The 21,664-nt window shown below is 39.8% G+C and overlaps 1 protein-coding gene across 8 annotated transcripts in view; it reads right to left on the bottom strand.

Moving 5' to 3' along the window:
- Nucleotides 1–20,863, bottom strand: part of AKAP11 (A-kinase anchoring protein 11) — a 44,604-nt gene extending 23,741 nt beyond the window's left edge. For all 8 annotated transcript variants that reach the window (XM_039716676.1, XM_039716677.1, XM_039716680.1 and 5 more), the window contains exons 1-6: nt 20,812–20,863; nt 12,059–12,166; nt 6,365–6,481; nt 2,862–2,909; nt 1,314–1,448; nt 206–470 (exon numbers count right to left, since the gene is read on the bottom strand). In XM_039716676.1, the coding sequence (XP_039572610.1) occupies nt 206–470; nt 1,314–1,448; nt 2,862–2,909; nt 6,365–6,481; nt 12,059–12,118 (625 nt within the window). In that variant the 5' untranslated portion in view covers nt 12,119–12,166; nt 20,812–20,863. The remainder of the gene's footprint in view (nt 1–205; nt 471–1,313; nt 1,449–2,861; nt 2,910–6,364; nt 6,482–12,058; nt 12,167–20,811) is intronic.
- Nucleotides 20,864–21,664: the final 801 nt, after the last annotated feature.

Here is a 21,664-nt window from a genome sequence, read left to right as displayed (position 1 = left end):
ACTGAGATTAGAATTGTTTGTTCACGAGTTGGTAAACTGTTGTGAAAAGAGCAAAAAATTAATTTTTCAATGGCATTGCATAATATCCCTTTACAAAGCATGATTAATGTAAAAATAAATTACAATTTATTTACATTTCCTTTTTTATTAAATTCTAACAGCCTAAATTTCAAATACCAGCTTCTACAAATGTGCAAGAACTGACCAGCACTTAGTATCTTTGAAGGTTCATCTTCATCTAAGTGTTCGAAAGCAGTGACAAAATCATCCTCGATTGAAGAAACTGACTGATTGGTGTCATCATCTTCTCCATGGGCTGTCTCTGTTTGATGTTTTTGTGAAGAGTTTATTTCCACTGCATATCTTATGCCTGCAGTATACTTGCTTAGCAAGGTGAATATATAATCAACTTTGATCCTTGGGAATGAAGGAGTCAGTCTCATCACACAAAACACTTCAGGAAGCTGATTCTTGAACAAGAGAGCAACAAGAAAACAAACACAGCAATGTTCAAGGGATTCATTCAATGCATTGTTATGAAGAGTAAATAATTTCAAAATATTTAAAATACAAGGAAATTAATTCAATAGTTTAAGTGTAGTGATAGCTAGAATAACTTCTTCATTTTTGTAAGGTCTGCATTCTGAATAAATCACTGCAATAAAGTAACACAACCATGATAACATGTACCCAAGAATCTATTAAAGAATTCATGTTAAAAATTTGTGGAGGAATACAGTATTTCAGAGCATGTTTACGCCACACAATATTTTAGTTTATAGGATATCTGTTTCTTTGAGGTATCTTTAATCTTATATGCAATGTTTGTAATTCAAAAGGATATAATTAGCATGGTAATAATGGGAACAATATAGAAATAAAAATAATGGAAATTCTATCATTAATGGCATTTATAATTTTTTTTAAGAATGATCACTGAGTTTTATGAACACCAGACATTCCCTTAATTCTGGGCAGCTCTGGTTTAACAAAAAAGTCTGCTGAAGACTAATGCTATCTGAGCAGAGCAGAGATAGTTCAGTTGACAAATTTCATATTCTTTCCAAATTGCCAGTGAAAGGGACTATAGCCTAGCAGAAGCACGGGATCAGCACCATAATTAAATATTTGTTGAGTATTTTCTGTAAGCAATACAACACAGTTTATTTTCATGAAACCACAGAAATGTAATATTAATACCAGTGTGGCTAAGATGGCCCAAAACCAAAAGCAAGACAGGGTGTAATAAGACTATATGTTTTAGAAGGCAAAATGTAATGCTTCTGACATGCAAGAAGACACAAAAATTTTACCTGATGTTTCATGACATGAGGTTTGGCCAAGGTTTTCTTTACATCTTTTAGAAAAACAGCCTCATTTTCTTTTAGTTTGCGCAACTGGACAGATTTCAGAACATCTGGAAGCTCTACAGAAACAGCTGATAATTCCTGAATTTAAATAAAAAACATTGAGAATACAAAATCAAAAAAAGAGCATACAAATGACAATGGGGTTCATTTCATACCTCCCCTAAATCCTAACCGTTGCTAATTCTGGTAAAGTTTGCTTTTCTTCCCTGTTTCTTACTCTGTCCAACACTTACTCTCTCAAACTGTGATGTAAAGCTTGTGTAAACAAGATTTAATTCACTCCGAACATGGAAGATCCCTAAAAGTCATAACGCAGAGTCTTGAAAGTGCTGAAAAGCAGCTGCATGTCCTACAAAATACCCAACTACACTGACCTCAGCTAATGATGGTTCTCAGTGGATCTCTACATGATCTTCATTGGAACAGTGTTCTAGCTCCCTATCACAAAAACATGAGCAAGGCACTTCCTTAACATGACCTTGGACAACCTTTGGATTTATCTAATACAGAAGAGGCCTACAAAAGAGTTCCAATTTTTTTTCCAACAGTCCAAACACTACCGATCCCTATGGTTCAAAGAAAATCTCCATAAACCTGTTCTGTCCAATTTTCTCTACATTCCATCTAACTCTAAACAATCAAACAGTTCTTATCCATAATTGGAAGAATGTCTAGTGTTATAATTTGAAGAATTAGCAACATTGATCTAATATGGAACACAAATTGATTCAAAATTTCTGTTTTACATTTTAAAACATAGCAAACTATTACAAGCAATCTCTACTAAGTTCTAGACAGACTAGAAACACAATTTTACTGTGAACATGTATGTTGTGAATTATACTGATATGTAAATTGCACAGGAAGGCTAAATCCTTAACTTATGTAAATGGCACATCATATCCCTCGTAGTTTGCTGCACTCCACCTTTTAAAATAATATTTCCTTTATATTTATATCTATATATCTAAATATCCAGAAGAACATCTTAAGACATAACCATAATACTGACTTCTAAACCCCCATCAGCAATTCACAGCAAGAGGTCAGATCAGTAAAGTTCAGTTTAGTTTCACACATGCTACTGCACCATATCAATAAGAACAACTCAAATAAGGGGAAGATAACAAACCAAAATACTGATACACACAAATTTTTAACAACAACAATAAAACCCAAACCAAAAAAAAGCACACACAAAAAACACAAGCAACTGAGGCCCTTCTCACCCAAACACCCCCCTGCATTGCATTTAAGTTGGTCTAGAACATCCTAATACAAAGACTGACTCAGGTAACATTGTAAATATATATAAAACACAGATTATCATATTAAAATAATTATTTTCAACTTTTCAATGACATTTGAAACTTAGGCTTTTAAGTACTTAAGATACATCTATTCCACTTCTTGAACACCAAATTTCCTCCATCTAAAAATCTAGGTGCTACTTAGAAGAAATTTTGCAATATAGATAGATAAATACTGTACCTGCAAGTGAGCAGTTCCCATCCCTTCTGCAAAACCTATAAATGTAATCTGTAAAATAAATTCAAGAATACAGTCAAGTACAGGAATTTTTTTTTCTTTCCTGCAGATATTTAAGAGTTAAAAACTCAGCAGACTAAAAGTTAAAGCATTCTTCTGCCACAAAAACATACCTTAGGGCAGCACAGCTTGCTCAAACAGCAGCACACAGTCATACATAAAGAATGGTAATGCTATACTATTTGACTAAGAAAGCTCAGATCAGACTGAAGAGCATATACAACATTTCAACTCACTACACAAGAATTATTCTAGTGACTGATATATACAGAGCAACACATACAAGCCTCATTACATCAGTTAAAATAAAGGCAATTTTGAAAGATCAGTGCTTATCCATCCTTGCTTCAGGCTGGGCACATATAAAACAGTTTCAGTCTGAAATCCATCCATGCTGATAAACTGTTATACATTTGGATATACTGAATAAGCATAATGCCAACACATTATGCAATTTACCATGTAAATTGATTAGCCTGAGGCCAAAACACAACAGATTACTTAAACCACATGTTTGCATGCCATTGCCAAGTAAACAAACCCTAACATAAAAGAATTAAAATATTCAACATACCAAAAAAAAAAAAAAAAGGGTCTTGTCAGGCTCAGGAACCTAAAGTATGCCAGAAATATCAGTTTTTGTGCTTGTGGACAAGGGAGATATTTTATCACATCTTGTCCCTCTTTTCTGTCTACAGGTGTTTTGTACCATTCAAAACAAAGATTGAAGAGTTTAAGCCATTGCTTAAACTTTGTTTCAAACATCAGATTTCCTTAGTTCTCATTTATTATTTCCCTAACAACAAATTCAAAGGCCATCTGCATACTCAAAAACACCAAACCCAAGATATTTATCTTCAAAACAAGGGTGTCAGAAAATAAGCTTTACTTCCATTTTGTAGATATGGAATAAAGCACAGACTAAATAGTTCCACTGATGTTTGAAATTTAGTTTTACATGGTTTTGGTTCCATTTTTTCAGAGCACTATGCAATAGACTAATTTTTAAGCCATAACTCATAAATTTGCAGCAGCTACTCCAGTTACTCCAAAGAACACCATTATGTTTATATTGATACATTTTTAACTGGTTCAGCTACCTGTTTGTACATACACAGAATCTCTGTAAGTACAGAGCTAGAAAAAAGAAATGGCCAGAATTCTATTTTGAACCTTTTTCTTGTGTTTTGAATTTGTCCTTTCAAAGTGTGAGTAAAAAAAAAAACCCCAAACTTTATTTTCAACTGAAATCATACTATGAAAAATTCTGTCTTGTTTCTTTCACAGGGTTTCATGCTGGAAAAAAGATCTTCTTCCAGATAATATCTTCCTGCTTACATCCACTAATCCTTATGTCAGATATGGCAAAATCATAAAGGAAATAATGCCTTTCCATAGCATTCCAAATAGCTCCAGACAAATTACACATCTGCAGCACCGTATTCACTGTGTTAACTGTGAAACAATCCTCTCTGAGCAATGTTACTCTTCAACTCCTACACCTTCTCTTCAACTCCTACACAATTCATCTGCACAACATCTGCAAGACATTCTTCAACTTCTACATTTTTTATCTGTACAGTATGAACTTTTACCAGCACAATACGAACTGAATTACTCCACAGAAGGGACAAAATATCAAACAATTTATGCTACCTGGGGAAATACCTAGTTCTCTAAAGAACATTTTGAGAAGCTCTAGAGTTTGTTGCTGTTTGGGATTTTTTGGCAATTTTGCTTTGCTTTTTTTAAATGGGTGTTTTTGTCTTCTTACATGCCCCTTCCTCAAGATAATGATTCCAACCCTTATCTTCTCCCATGGGATAACTCATTGTAAGAGACAGGGCAGTGAACAGGAGTCATAGCTTCACACAAATGAAGGGCAATATTACACAGTGAGATCAACAAACTGCTGTCAAAGAGACCACTACTGAGTCTGTCTATTTTTGCCTCAATGATGAGGCTAATCTGGATCTCTTTATTAAGGTCAAACTCCAATTTTCACAGAAAAAAAATCACCTTCTAATACCTTGAACATGTCAGAAGTTCATATATCAGTTCAAAAGCTGTTGGGGAGTAGGCCAAGGAAATAAAAAGGTCATCATTAACACAAGTCCTTTCTTTAAACTAAAAATAAGTGTATGAGACAATTAAGCCATAGGTACAAAGGAAATGATACAGGAAAACCTAAATTCTGGTTTTCTCAAGTCTGACTTCTTCTAATATCATCTTCCATGTAAGTATCTTTTTCCTGTATTTTCATAAGAAAAAAATAGCTGTTCTATGACAGGATATTGACCCTCTTACATTTCAACCAGAGGACTCTTAATTGCTTGATCTCATAAGGTAACTAAATATAGTCAACTATCTTTCTCCATAGGGACCATCACCGCAGGCATATAAAACATGTTCCCAGCTATCTGACAGGTATTTTCTACAAGACAAAAAATCTTCATCGATTCTAAAGCATGATCTGCCTGATCAGATAAAGACAAGGTTTTGCTCACACCTTCACTGCACAGCTCTTCCTCCTTACCTTAATCTGTCATAGCTTTCATCCTTCACAAATTCAGTTTCTTGCCTGCTTCCCAAATGTCTCAACCCCTGACTTGTGTATCCATTCAGTTACACAACCTCTGGTGTTATTCAGGCAACCCTAACTCATCAATCTGCCTCTTACTACTGCTTATGCAATTATCAGTCTCCCCTAACCACTTCCTCAGTTGTCTTTGCTTCACTTCTCCCTATCTCAGCTTCTCTGCATGACCTGTTCAGGTCAGCCTCTCCTTCTATAAGCTCATTGTCAGACCTGTCAACTACTAATTAGAAGTCTTGTAAAACCCATAATACAAGGTACATGGTATACCTTGCTTTTACTTTTTTTCTTTTCCCTTTGGGGAAGTTGCTGTTAGCCTTGTAACTCAAACAGTTCTAGTAATTCCTCCTACAGCTTCAAATTTACCTACATAGTCTCACATTCTGTCAGGTCTACTTCATCCAGAGCTTGCCCAGCTTTCAGACCGTTCATAATCACATAAAATAAGTCTAGATCTGCAATTCTTAGGCTTCAGCTTTTATCTTCAGACCTCAATCAAAGTGTTGATTGAGGACTTGAAGATACTTTGCTAGTTTGTTAGGATATCATCTGTACAACCTTAATCACAGCCGTGCTCACAAATGCAGTCCACCCAAGTCATCTATTCACACACCCAGGTTTTCTAGTTTCACAAATCCTCCGAAGCAGAGAAATGTCACCTTGAAATGTTACAGCCTTTTTAAGACTTCAGTGACTAAATTCAAGAATGACAGTAGGGGCATAGATTTTAAGGCCAGTAATTTGCAGCATTGTTCCCATTTACTATCCTGCAGCTTTCCATACTGTTTCAAGAGACATGGCTTTCTAGCATAGCCACAAAATATATAAAAGTGGGAATATTATGGCAAACCTCAATAAAATTATCTTGTTCTTCCTGATTTAAGCATTCCTCTGCTGATACATTGCATAACTCTTTCCTGCTGTGTAGCAGTGACTTCATAGACTGCAGGATACTTTCACCAAAACTCTGAAAAACAATGAAAAATATTTAAGAAAAAATGTATGTTCAGTTTCAGATATATGATCCATCCATCTATTCTCTGCTCCCCACAAGTTTTTCTATTCTGATTATTATTTCAAATTATTTTGTACATAAATCACCAGGTTTGAAGTTTAAATTTACTTCAGGACATGAAGTTGAAGCAGGTACATTTTCCTCAAGCAATACTTTTATTCCAAAATAGTTTGACATTCTGTATTAAAAAAAGGAAAGATGAGAAGACATGGGAAAAAAAAAACAGATTAACCCAAGAAGAAATTCAAATCCCATCTATTCCTTGCATTGCAGCCTCTATATGGAACTTTTTCACCTTTTCCTTAAATAGGATGAAAAGCAATTTTAGCCAAGAAAAGTAGTGGAGGTGGCTTCAGAAGTCAGAGGGGAAGAAAACAAACAAACAAACATGCCCAACAAAATCCACATGACACTCCTTCCCATTCCATGAAGAATATAAAACAACTGTAACTTAATCCCATGTAAATACTTCTTGTAACATTTCTTGTAATTAGAGTTATGGTGACATGCAAGCACCCAAGATGGTTAAAAAAGGCTGAAGAATCCAAGACTTTATTCCAGTGTAACGAAGCACAGCAGAACAAAAGAATCAACACTATGAAGGCAAGTAAGACTACAGAACAACAAAAACTCGACCCGTAAAAAAGACAGTATCATCTGAATTGTTTTTAGGAAGTCAGCAATCTCTTCTTTTTTTTAAATTTAAAATGTTCATCTTCTCTAGCAAATTGGAAGGTTAAGAAGACAAATAAGAACATCACATGGTTAAAAATTATTAACCCAATAATTATTCTATATAAGACTGTCCTGTTAAAAATGATGTGAGAAATCAGTGTGTCCAACTTACGACAAAGTATTTCAAATTTGCCTACCTTCTCAAACAACAGCAGAAGTGCTAGATAGCCAAAGTTGGACAGAGAATGTTTCACATTTCTGGTACTCCCACAACAAAAACAATCCCTTTTTAGTAAAAAGTGATTTTACATATTAAAGTTAAATCTCAATAAGGATTTTATTTTTTCTCTGTGTAAAAAGCAGTATCAAATGCTACTATATTGAAAGCTAAATTATTAGAACAGGGCCAGTGTCACTGTGGTTATGCTCATGGCAACACAAAATTAAGAAAGCACTTCTAGAATGAAAACGGAACTTCAGGATCTTTGAAATTGCCAAAATACTTTTCAGAATACTAGCCAACAAGGCTCAGACTGCCACGTTGACAGCCAAGGTCAAGTAACACTAAAGAAGTCAAAACAGTAATTTTTCTATAAAAGTAACAGCTGAACTATTTCATAAAGTATTTTAGGCAGTTATTGGGTCATTTGAAATACATTAATGAAGCATTTACCTAATTTCCACTTTTATCCATTCCCTTGCCCCCACATGTTTAGCTACAATTTACTCCCACATTGTACTTTCCTAAGAATGCTGTCAGTGCCTCTCTCTGATTCTCTGGATCTTCCAGATTTACAGGAGGCTGCAATACCAATTGTTGCTCAAAGACTGTTCCCTTGTAATTCCTTCATTCATCTGGTACAAAAGTAATTTGTGAAGCCAAACAAGCACGTTGAAATGTCTCATTTTCAGCTTTTATAATAATTTAATCAGTCACAACATTCAAAATAGTAATTAGGGAAAAAAATATATTTATATGACATGCTAATTTTCTGCAAGCCAGCAGCACTCCAGTTTGAGCACTGAAGTGATCATTGTTATTCTCTAGTTGGCTTTTCTAAAGCTGCAAACTATTACATATACCTCATTTATAAACAAGTACCTTACCCTAGTTCAACATCTGAAAGGCAGAATGGGTAACTAAGAACCAGAGCTACTGAGGTGAAGGACAATTCAATATTTTGGAGAATATTACGTTGAAGTGGGAGAAGAAGAAGGATGAAACAACTGGAAAAATCTCCCTAAGGTCTGGAAGGACCAGCATTCAAAACTGTATGCAGTTCTGGTGGCCCGTGGTGGCACTATGCAACTGCAGAGATAAAATATCCATAGCTAAAATGAGGAGTGAAGTTGCATGTTTTTCAGATCATATTAATGAATATAAAAAAACCCTCAGAATGCAAAAATAATAACCATATGGAAACTAACAGGCACACTACATGCACAGAGGAAAAAATCCCATCTATCTGGACTTCTGTAGATCACTTAAATATATGAAGCGTTAATAAAATCAGACAAAGACTATTAACTAAATTAACTAAAAGAGCTGGTTTTGGAAATGAAGACTTTGCCTGGATGGAGATAGTAAAAGGAGGGTTTTGAGGGGAGTTGATGTAGGTCAGTAAGCAACAAATTTTCTTCAAAATTTATCTTTAGACTGATGTCAAGCATCATTATCATTAATAAATTTAATTAGGAAAAAAAGTAAATATGAAATAAAGACTGTTGATAATTTGAAGTAAGCAGGTGTCATCAGCTAAGAAGGAGAACAGCAAATCATACAGCAAGAACTTGCTCAGCATGACTGTTTTGAAAAACAACCATAAGAAACAAAAAGTCATGTCCTTAAAAACTAAAAGCAAGCTTTAAAATTGAATTGCAAATTCACAAGCTGGGAAATAAAATACCTTAACTGACTTCTTGATCATGGCATAGCAATGAATGAACGGTCAATATGATACTGCACTGAAAACAGCAAACATGCATACTTTAGTGAAAGAATTGACATCAGAGTCACTGAGAAGGACATCCTGTGTAATAGCACATAGAGTATTATCCACATATAAAAAGAAGATTAACTCATAGCAAGCAGAGAAACTAGGACTATGAAGGATAATCACTGGAATGCAGAGGCTTTCATACAGAAGCAGACTAAAACCTTAGTTTACACAGTTTCCAAAAACCAAGGCTAACAGAGGACAGATCACCAATTTTAAAAAAGTAAGAAAGGTGAACATAAGCAAAGGAACAAAAATTATTCAAGCAGAAGAATAAGGATATCCATAAACAAACAGGTATAAATTTGCTTCAGCCTGAAATTTTTAAGTCTTAGTTATTACTGCAGTGTGGTTCAAAAAGACAAAACCAGCAGTAGGTTTCGGGGGAGGTGTTTCAAAGCCCTCATTAACTGAGAGGCTATATTTAGTAAGCTTTTGATATTCTTATCATTATCAAAATTGTGCTTGTGACAGCAGAGGACTGAACCCTGAATTTCAGAGAAATCCTCCTATCTAACAGATGATGACACAAGCTCTCTCACAATCCCGAACTAGGAGACATAACTACATTAAAAACTAAAAATTACCAAGCTCCCAAGACTATCAGCTCAGTTTAGTTAAGGACAAAAGGTCATCTTCAATGAAAGGATGTAATTTTTTTTATAACTACTACACTTCTAACACACATCAACATATGGGCAAAAAACACCCAAGCAATCTATAAAGCTCTACTTGGTAGGCCTCTAGGGCTTAGAATTCTTTCCTCACATAAATTCTTGCCAGAAATAGTATTTCATTCACAAGCACAGATTTCAAATTTACAGAGTTTTGCCAGGGGGAAACCAAAAATACTGTCAAGGTGCTCAGACATGAACAGTGGAAATTCTTGTCACACCTCTAGCTCAGCTGAGCAATTGAAAGATTTGCATTGTTCCAGCAAATAGAGAAGTCATTACCAACAAATCTATCACAATACATTGGAGGAGACATTTGGTCTCATGAAATGTTTTATACAACAACTGCTTTCTAATATTTCAAACAACCTTTAAGATGCCACAATGTCTAGAGAAATGAAGTGCAGTGCTGGACAGTCACACTTCCTCTGCTCTTAAGTAACAAAGCAGCTCTTCCTGATTTCATCTGCCCTAAGACTTAAAGGGACTGAATATTCTGAGGTAATTTTGTAAAAATAGAAACTAAGGCTTCAAATATGCACACCATAACTGTGCACTGACTTTCAAGAGCTACTACTGCAACAATTCCTGTTAGCTGTGACAAAGGATTATGAAGAGGACAGGAATCAGACTGCAATCTTCTGTAAATCAACAGAAGGTGAAACACAGTGCAGTTCTGACTACCCAACTGCCTGGCTCTAAGAGAATGAAAGTTCTACACCATAATCTAAATAGACACCTCAGAGGTAAACATCAAGAGGAGGCAGCCACAGATCAAAGCAATGGAGTCTGGGCTGCAAGAAGATGCAGAATTCTGCAGGAAGGATTGAATTAATGTTTCTAGAACCTCACAGTCCAGAATGCTTAATAGCAATTAATGGAGCACTTCACAGCAATAATATTTTAAGTAACTATTAGAATCAGTGAGGAATCACTGGTCACTGTCATTATTAGAGAGATGCTTCTCTAACCCTCAGGTCTAAAAACCTGGTGGGGCAGGGAGGGTGGTGTTTGTTTTGTATAGTAAATTGAAACAAAACCAAAAAAAGGGCAGATTTTAAAAGTCCTTTAAAAGTAAGTTTATGTCCAGGTTAAGGATGCAAAATTACTTGACTGTAGGTGAAGATCTCTATTTGAGCTGAAGAGTCCTCATAAACCAATAAAATACAAGGTTTTATACCATGTGTCTTAAAGTGAAAGATTATCACCCATAATTACAAATTGCTTAATATATGGCAGTTAACATTCCATGTCAGGACCTGGAACAACTGCCTACCAGCCTGGCTGTCTCACAACACCTTCCCTCGGCCTTCAAACAGGACATACACCACAGACACTGTTTCTTTAAAACAACAAAATGTGCTCCTGAAATAACATAATTTTCATATGATAGGCTACTTCCTTGCTCAGTTTCTTCTCTTACTGTTTCATCAACTTGCAAATAAAGAAGTTATTCATAGCCAAAGAAAACCTATAAAATTACTCATCTGTGTTCAACTACCTAGAGAAATACAGTTAAATAAATAAATTTGTTCCTTCAGGATAAACAGCAACTTTCACTTTATAAAGCACTTACAGAAGTTGCAAGAAAATTTTACAAACAGTATTTATGTTCTCCAAGTTGAAGTGACAAAATTTAAAAAAATAAATAAACTTAATTTAATATTAGAAATGCCTCCTAATATCCTTTGTAAGTGTTAGATATATTTTTCCTTTCACCAAGGCACTTCCTAAATGTTCATACAAAAACAAGGATAAACCAGACAAGACACCAAGATCTAAGGATATTAGAAGTAAGCCCTAATACAGGCTTCACAGAACTCAATAAGACTATGAAGTTGTATTTTAATTTATTACATATAAACTCAAAAAATCTGCTCTAAAATAAAAGCTATATTCTAATAAACAAGGTGATTTCTAGGAAATTAATACATCACAATTTTATCACATCATCTTGAAAGACAAAAGCACCCTTTCCTTAAATGATGCTATCTCTCAGTTCAATTACCCTAAATATACCACAATGCAAAGCAAAGGCAATTTGTCTCCTTGAAACATCAAACAACCAAAATTAAAATATATTAAACCCTGCCCCACAAAAACCCCAAATAAACCAGTTCATTTGCTTCATTATTAGATCGAAAAACTCAGAGATACTTTTTTATTTAAATACAAATAATTACCTTTTCAACAGATATTCTTGATTTCATGCGATTGCCCTGAGCCCTGGTGCACATGTCCATGATCTTACCAATCTTGGTATTCGATAAAAGACGTCAGCTCAAAAGTGCCTGCAAAAAACATTTATATTTGATTAGTTTCTATTTATCCATTTAAATGGATAAATATAAATGCAAGTGGAAAAATGCAAGTAGACAAAACAAGAACCAATAAAAAAAAAATTGAAAAGCATTTAAAGATTAAACAGCACACCATCCGTACTGACAGCTGCCTTCAAAAAAGTACTGCCTTAATGACCTTCATGAAATGCAGAACACAGACACTTAGCAGTGAGTTTCACTGTTTTCCTTTAACTAGGATTTCAAGGCTGCATTGGGGGTGGGGAGGAACATGACATTAAATTTTGATTCACTGTCGCTCATATGCTGGAAGGTTTTTCACTGGGTTCCTATACAAGACAACACACTGCAACCACCCCTTAACAATCCTGGAAGGCAAATGCACAACTCCCCCACCATGGCAGCCAACATGTCTGGCCCCCTGAGGAACATGGCTAACATGGATCATCACTCCTGTTCCCTGGTTCTGCTCTGGGCAGCCCAGGCTCTCCTGGCAAAACACAGCAGACCACACGCATTTACCAGCACTCTCAACTGAGTAGGTCACAAGAGTTTCTGCTTGACTCAGCTGCCCTTATTTATCCTAAGTCTAATTCTAGCAACAAGAAGATAAAAAAACAGCAATGAAGGTATTTTTTCAAGTTTCCCTCTTTAACCAGCAACAATGGATCCAGTTTGTTTCATTCATCTTTGCATCCACCAAAATAGGCAATAAATATAGAGTGTTAAAGACAGAAAGCATGTGGTGAACTTTTAAGTTCTATGGAAACTAATACTTTATCTTTTCTCATGGTCACACACTTTAATCAGGAAAAAGAACTCCTAGGCTATATAAAATAAACAAGGCAAGGAGCAAGTGCATGTAAAAATGACTGCAAAGATAAAGAAAATAAACACCCCGACATCAGAGTATGGGTCTTCACACAACTGACCAGACTGGTTTTGCCAATCTCACCTCAAGCACATATTTAATTTTTATATGGGAAATAAAGTTTTATATGGGTTTGCTCTCGAGCATAAGTCATTTAAATAAGAAGATCAGTAGTGTCATGAAGTAACTACCTTTCTCCACCCCAGCACCTCTAAAAGTAAAACTTCTTCAAGAATAAAATAGCAAGAGATTATGAAACGTCTTAAAGAATACAACAGCAAGAGATTATTATTAGGTACATCTGTACACCTGAGAGTATTATTATTAGGTAAAATGTGAATACATTTCACTTTGATTTCTGCTTTCCTTCACAAAGAACTTGCTAGAATCTTAGAAAAGAAATTACACTTAGGTAAATAAACTGCAACATATTCATCTCTAGAGCACAGCTTCTCTCAGCTGAATGTTTAATGCTTGGAAAATTCACACAATTACATGAAGTAGCCAGGTGCATGATCCACAGATTACAGATACAATATATAAGTATAATAAATACAAATAAAAAATTAATTTCACAGTAAACTAGTGGATAGAAGACTAAACACAACAATCATTCTCCTAAAACTCATGTGTTTAAAATAAAAAAATAAAAAAAATACAACAATACCAGGCAATAAAAAAGATATCCACTTCACCTGTCCGTACTGTTCTATGTTAAATGGCTGGTCCAGTAAAAATCCAAAGCATATTGAGGAAATACTCTTAGACACTCCCTGTCCTAAGAAAAAGCTATCTACTGTAAAAGTTGGGTTTTCGAACAGATACTTCAGCTGTACATTTTTGGATGGATCCCTCCTTGCAGCAATTTTAACAAAGGCCGACATTGCACGCTACAGAGATGACCTTCTAACCTTGTTGGGTGCTGCAGTGTTTACTCAGGTACAGCAGTTCATAGTTACACTGTAAACTGCCTTCAGGTTAAGCATTTTCCTCTGTCATCTGCTACTAAACTCTGGAGACCTGAACATCAACCTGTAGGGTCCCCTACCTACAAAACAAACAGACTTGTAAATCACAGTATGAACACTGAAAAATCCTGGACAAAAACCATACAGGTTTATCACTATAACACAACAATGTTTTATCTTCTCTGCATCCTGTCCTTCAGTACTTGAATAATACAGGTCCTAATATATACACTGATATTATAGTACCTACAGCATCTCTGCTCTCTGTCACACATTTCAGAGAAATCTGAAGGGTCCCACTTGTCCAACAATGCAGTAAAACCTGAAGGGTTTTGGTTTTTTTAATATGTAAAATTATTATCCATTTTCAATACAGCAATGATTCAATCATGTGAGAAATACACAAACATTAACACTAACTGAAAAGGAAGTGAAAACACTGACAATAAAACAGCCTGGAAGTAGATCATTTGTATAAATAAAACCTACGATTTAAAATTGCCTTTACTTCTGGATATTGAATTTGACTGTTAAATTTAATTTCCTCCTATTGTTAACTCAAAAAAGGGAATCAATGGCAGAAGCACCAGATACAAGAGCAACAGGACTTTCCTGTTACTGAATGACTATTGTCAGACACCATAAAAAAAGGGGAAAAATTGATCACACAACTAATTATTGAACGCCCACACCATCTTTACCTTTTAGCAAGTTGCATCACCTTAAATGCACACAGCATGGACAATACACAAGAGGAGTCAGAAGCCTCTGCGCTGCTAGGAAGCTACAACTTAGCTGCCATTACTGAAACTTGAAGGGAAAAATCCTACAGCTGGAGTGTGGCTGTGGATAGCTACAGGCTGATAAGAAAGAAGGGACAGGCTAGGAAGGAGTGGCTGAATGTTGCTCTCCACAACAAGAAATGGATAGAGTGTGAAGGGCTGTCTCTGAAGAACAGCCACGAGCAGGCTGAAAGCATATTGGCAAAAGAAACATAACAAGCTATCAAGTCAACGTGGTGGTTGATCCAGGGAAGCCTATTGAGGAAGCCTTGCTGAGCTGCAAGAGGCATCATGTTCACAAGGTCTTGTTCTGCTGGAGGCCTTCAACCACCCCAAAATTTACTGAAAAAGTAGCACAGGAAGCTATTTTAAGAGGAGACTCCTGGAAAACATGGAGGACAGCTTCCTAAGACACATAATAAGACAATCCTGACCAGAAGGGATGCAACACTGGACATGTTAGTCACCAACCTAAGTGACCTCATCAGTGGTAACAAGACTGGTGAAAGCCTGGGCCATAGGAGTCACACATTGGTGGTGTTTGCAGCCGTGAGGGACGTGGAACAGGCAAAGAGTACGTACAGGATCCTAAATTTTGGAAGAGCACACTTCTGGCTGTTCAAGGAGCTAAATCCATAGGCTCCTCTGGGACATTTTTCTCAAATATGGGAGCAGGACAGAGCTGGCAGATCTTGAAGGACACTTTCCATAAAGCCCAAGAGGTATCAATCCCTGGGTGTAAGAAACCAGGAAAGGAAGGCATGGGACTGGCATTGCTGAGTTGAGACCAAACTAAGAGCAGCTGAGCTCAAACTACAGGGCAAGTAGGAGATAAACAGGCAGTGGAACCAGCAACAGGTATTCTGGGAAGAGTACAAAAACACTGCCTAGTTTTGAGGGATAAGGTTAGAAGGCCAAGGTGAGGCTGAAGCTGAACTTGGCAAGGGATGCAAAGAATAAGGGCTTCTACAGGTATGTCAGAGAGAAATGGAAGGTCAAAGAAAATGCACTCCCACCAACAAACACAACCAGCAAACTAGTAACAACAGATGAGATGGCTGAAGTACTCAACAAACTTTTTTGCCTCAGTCTTCACTGGCAATCCTTCTTCCCACACCTCTCCAGAGGATGGACTGGAGGAGCAAAGAGAAGATCAGGTTTGCAACCACCTGAGGAACTTGAATGTACGTAAGTCTGTATGACCTGTGGAGACACATCCCAGAGTTCTGAGAGAATTGGCTGATGTAGTTACCAAGTCACTCCATTATACATTATATCTGAAAAGTCATGGCAATCAGGTTGCTGGAAAATGGGAAACACTGTACCCACCTAAAGAAAGGGCAGAAAGGCAGATCCTGGGAACTACTGACCTGTTGGTATCACCTCAGATCTTCTCTGTGCTGAGAAGATCATGGAACAGATGCTCCTAGAAGCTCTGCTAAGACACATGGAGACAGGGAGGTGATTCAGGACAGCCAGCACAGTGTCACCAAGTGTCACCTGCCTGACTAGCCCGGTGGCCTCCTGTGATGGGGTGATTGCTTCAGGGGGCAAAGAAAGAGCTACAGATGTCCTCTATCTGGACATCTATAAGGCTTTCGACACAAACCTCCATCCTTCTCTCCAAACTGGGGAGATATGGATTTGATGGGTGGAATGTTCAGTGGATAAGAAGCTGGTTGGATGGAAGAAGAGAGTAGTCAACAATTCAGTGTCCAGATGGACACTGGTGACAAGGGGTGTCCCGCAGCAGTTCACAGCAGGACCAGTTACTTAGTATCTTCATTAATGACATGGACCAAGTGAATCAAGTGCACCTGCAGCAAACTTGCAGATGACACCAAGCTGAGTGGTGCAGTTGACATGCCTGAAGGATAGGATGTATCCAGAAGGACATGGATAAGCTCCAGCAGTGGATCCATATGAAATTCATCGGGTTCAACAAGACCACACTCATGGTCGTGAACCTGGGTTGGGAAAATTTCCAGTGTCAATAAAAGCTGTGGAATGAACTGATTTAAGAGCAGCCCTGAGAAGAATGACTTGGGGGTGGTGGTGGACAAGAAGATGGACATGACCCAGCAATGTGCGAGTGCAACCCAAAAATCCAACCACGTCCTGGGCTGCAGGAGTAGCCAGCAGGGTGATGCTCTGCTCTGGTGAAACCCCACCTGCAGCGCAGCATCCAGCTCTGGGGTCCTCAGCACAGGAAACACATGGACCTGCTGGAGCAGGTCCAAAGCAGGGTCACAAAAATGATCAGAGGGATGGAGCACCTCTGCTATGAAGACAGGATGGGAGCGTGGGAGCTGTTCAGCCTAGAGAAGGCTCTGGGAAGAGCTTTCAATGTCTTTCAGTGTTTAAAAAGGCGTTATAAGAATGACAGGGATGAACTTTTTACCTGCACCTGTTGTAACAGAACAAGGAGGAATAGTTTTAGACTAGAAGAGGGTAGGTTTAGATGAGATATAAGAAATCTACACTGAAGGTGGTGAGGCACTGAGACAAGCTGTCCAGACATTGTAGGTGCCCCATCCCTGGAAACATTCAAGGTCAGGCTGGGCAGAGCTCTGAGCAACCTGATCTGGCTGCAGATGTCCCTGCTCTCTGCAGGGTAATTGGACAAGATGGGCTTTAAAGGTCCCTTCTAGCCCAAAGAACTCTATAAATTTATAAACCCATTTTTCCAGTGATTTGCTGAGCACGTAATAAGCATTTCACTAGCTTTTCCATATGCATGTATCCTTGTTTGAATATATGTAAGGAGCAAAAGTAAATAATCAGCTTAAGGGAATCCAACAGGAAATTTGCCATGGATTTAATCTCTTTGTGTAAGTCTATCCCATGCCTAAATTTACTTTAGGTCAGTGTATATTGACAAACCTTAGCTGGCAGAAAAGAAGAAACTTTATCTTTTTTCTGTAAATGTGCTGAGTAAATCTTTTCAATTGCTACAGAGGCAAATGTGGACATGTGCACACCTATGTTAACCACATATAGGTTATGACAAATTTGAATAATAAATTTAAAATATATGTAATATGGCCTTATTAAAATTAAATTTAAAATAAAAGGATCTAGGCAATGGCAATAGTATATCTATATTATGTTTTAAAAAGGAGGTGGTTTTAGTACTACTAGAGCAAAAACAGACATCTTTCTTTTAAAGAAAAAGTACTTTTTGTTTTTGTCTTCAGCACGTGGCCCTGATTCAGCCTAGAGAACTCTGATGATGATTTGCAAAAACCCAGGCTCAACGAAACACTTAGCTTTGAATGATTAGTTCCAAATATGAAATTTAAAAATACCTTAAGAACAACACTCTTTTAGAATGATAAAATCATCAACGTTGGGAGAGGCCTGCATGATTATCTAGCCCAACCAGTCATTTCCTCTGGTCCTCTCACTGCAGGCATGGCAGAAGAGACTGGCCCCCGGCCCACAACACCCTTGTTTCAGGTGGTTATAGAGAGTGATGAGATCTCCCCCACGCCCCCTCTTCTCCAGGCTAAGCACCCTGAGACACTCCTCATAAGATGTGCTACACCTTTCACGAGCCTTGTTGCCCTTCTCTAGATGTACTCCAGCATCTCAATGTCCTTTTGGAAGTGAGGGGCCCAAAGCCAAACACAGGATGCAAGGCATGGCCTTACCAGTGCCAAGTACAGGGGGACAATCCCTGCCCTGCTCCTGCTGGCCACACTATTGCTGTTACAGGCCAGGATGCCATTGGCCTTCTTGGCCACCTGGGAACTGTCAGCCAGAACACTCAAACCTGTCAGCCAGAACACTCAAATCCCTTTCTACCAAACAGTTTTACAGCCACTCCTCCCCCAGGCTGCAGCACGGAGTGGGGCTGCTGTGACCCAAGTGCAAGACCCGGCACTCAGCCTTGTTGAACCTCAGCCCACTGATCCAGCCTGTCCAGTCTCCATGTAGAGCCCTCCTACTCTCAATCAGATCAACGCTCCCATCCAACTTGATGCTGTTGGCAAATTTACGGCGGGTGCACCCAATCCCCATGTCCAGATCACCAGTAAAGGTGTTAAACAGGACTTGCCCCAGAACAGACCCTGGGGACACCGCTAGTGACCGGCCTCCAGCAGGCTTTAGCTCCATTCACCACCACCCTCTGGGCCCAGACACCCAGCCAGTTTTTTTATCCACAGAAGAGTGCTCCCATCCAAGCCGTGAGCAGCCAGGTTTTCTAGCAGGATGCTGTGGGAGATAGTGTCAAATACTTTACTGAAGTCAAGACAGACACCATCCAGAGCCTTTCCCTCATCTAAGCAGGTCACTTTGTCACAGAAGGAGATCAGACTGGTCAAGCAGAACCTTCCTTTTGTAAATGCAGATTGGTTGGGCCTGATTCCCCAGCTGTCCTGCATATATATATTTATATAACCTTACCAAACAATTGCTATTAAAAACCAAATTAAGCAAAACTACATTGACAAGGAGGCAGAATAGTCTAATGGATCCTTCTCTATTTCTCATTTCTAATGATTTATCAGTTTTACTGATCAGGTCAGCAGTCTTGAAAAAGTCCAGGTACAAAACACAATTTATCTTAACCACAGCCACCCACACGAGCAAAACACATCAAAAGCAAGCAAAATACATCATTTATGGTAAGCAATAATGGCAGGCTGGATCCTCTTTTTCTTGCTTGGTTTAATTCTCTTATATTGTATTTCTGTCACACAGAAGCAGCAATTTCAAAAGAATCAATCATTTTCTACGTCATTACTGGCTAGTCATCACCCACAGCTTCCTCCCAGTCCCAGGTCTTGACTCTCAAACACTTCCTGGGAAAAAAATGTTACTTGATGTACTAGGGATATCCACTGGCCTGGATTTTGTGGCTTATGCAATCAACTTTAAGTTTCTGTACTTCAGTCTGTTGACTATTTTGTACATAACAGAACTACACCAAGTAAGGTGGGGCTATTATTTTCTAATAGCTGCAGCACTTTCTCAAGAAAACTTATTCCCACCTAGAGAAAATTTCACCAGAGAATACCTTGTTGAGTTCTCAAGGATTAATTAAATATAGGTGGTATCTACCACTGAAGTCTAACTGTATGATTCTGAAATAATCTTGCAAAACATAAATCCAAGTACGACTCTTCTCAAGTGTAACCCGGACAAATTTCAAGCGTTCTTACCATTTATTTCAGTGTCACTGATCTTTTCCAGATAAAATATAAGTGGGATTTTTTTCCTCCCTATCTCACTCCGGCAATACATCAGAGAGGAGAAAGATGAATCTTAAAACACAGTTCGAATCTACAATTTTTTCCCTTTTTTTTCCCTTTTGCATACTGGATTTCTTTCGGAAACCAGACAGAAGTACTTCGGTTGTAATAAGAGAGCCAAAGAAAGCCCCTCGAAAGAGCCAAGAAAGCAAAGGAGGAACGCTCCTTGTTCCTCCTCCCTTGAGGGAGAAGAGGAACTGGGAGGAGGACATGCGGCGGGAGGCAGGGAGGGCGAGGAGACACTTCTACAGCGAAATGCTGAGAACAGGCTGAGCTCACTGAGCCCCGACCACAACCCAAACAACGCAGCAGGAACACAAACTCACGGAGCCGCCGCGCACCAGCAGCAGCAGCAGTCAGTCAGTCAGTCAGTCGGTCGGTCAGTCCGCACGGGAGCCCGCGGAGGGGCAGGCCAGCCCCAGGGGGCACCGGGGGGCCCTGCGATCGCCCACCCCGCTCGCTCGCTCGCTCCCGGAGCCCAGCGCTGCGGTCCGGGGGCCTGGCCGCGCCCCTGGCCCGCTCCAGGAGACCGCTGGGGCCCGCGGGAGCTCGCCGCCCCAGGGGATTCTTCCCTGGGAAGGGCGGCGGAGGATGCGCTTCCCCGGGAGCCCCCGGGCGACCTGTGGCAGCGAGCCCCAGCTGACAGGCCGGCGGCGCCCCGCCCTGCGCCCGGGCTCCCCGGCAGGGCGGCCCGCGGGGGAGCGGCCGCAGGGGGTGGGAAGAAGAGGGGGCGGGAAGAAGAAGGGGCGCTTCGTACCTGTGGCTGTGGCTGTGGCTGTGGCTGCGCCCGCCGCCCGCCGCGCGCTGCCATTGGCGGGAAAGCGGCACCGCCCCGGAAGCAGCCGAGGCGGTGGCGGAGCGCGCGCGGGGCCCGTGCCGGCCACGCCCCGCGGGGACCCTGCGCTGACCGGTCCCGGTCCCTGTCCATGTCCATGTCCATGTCCTGTTCCCGGCTCCTGTCCCGTCCCAGCCCCTCCCCGCGGGAGCCGTGTGCCTGCCGGCGCTGGGCTGTTGCTGCCTGCTCCGTCGGGGTCGGGTCTCCGCCCGCTTGCTCGGGGTTGCCCCTCACGTCCGGGCGGCGGCCTCAGCACGGGGCGTGGGTTGGCGGCTGCAGCCTGGCTTTAGTCGGACGAGGCGAGGAAAAATCTCTTGAGACCCTGTCTGACAATCCCGTGCCCCCCTTCCTTTCCCACTGCCTTCCTGAATTCCGCTCTGCAGGACTCCTGCGGGCATCGGGTGTGCATGTGGCCGGCAGACAGAACCTCACCTGCTCACGAGCTGCTCTGCAGTGAGGGCTGCCAGCTCTGTGCCCCCCCAAAGGAGAGGCTCCGGGGGTCGGGACAGGGCTCCCAGAGCCCCGGCCGTGAGGGGCAGCTCGGGGGGAGCCGCAGAGCCGGAGCTCCGCCGGTGGAGCCGGTGCCTGCTGCAGCTTCTGCAAGGCAGACGAGAAAGAGACCCCAAAGCTACATTCAGACAAAAAGAGGAAAAAAAAATATCCCAATCTTCGTATACTAGGGAAGGGGTTAGGGAAGAAAAAGGTAATTAAAAGAATGCCACCCTTGTAGTTATTTCGGTGCTGGGTGGTTTCAAGCTCTATCCAGCCCCGTTTT

This window comes from Passer montanus, unplaced genomic scaffold (genome assembly GCF_014805655.1).
Source record: "Passer montanus isolate IOZ18808 unplaced genomic scaffold, ASM1480565v1 scaffold36, whole genome shotgun sequence".
Classification (NCBI taxonomy): Eukaryota; Metazoa; Chordata; class Aves; order Passeriformes; family Passeridae; genus Passer; species Passer montanus.
Note: the sequence above shows the minus strand (reverse complement) of the source record. Positions and strands in the feature narration are given on the sequence as shown.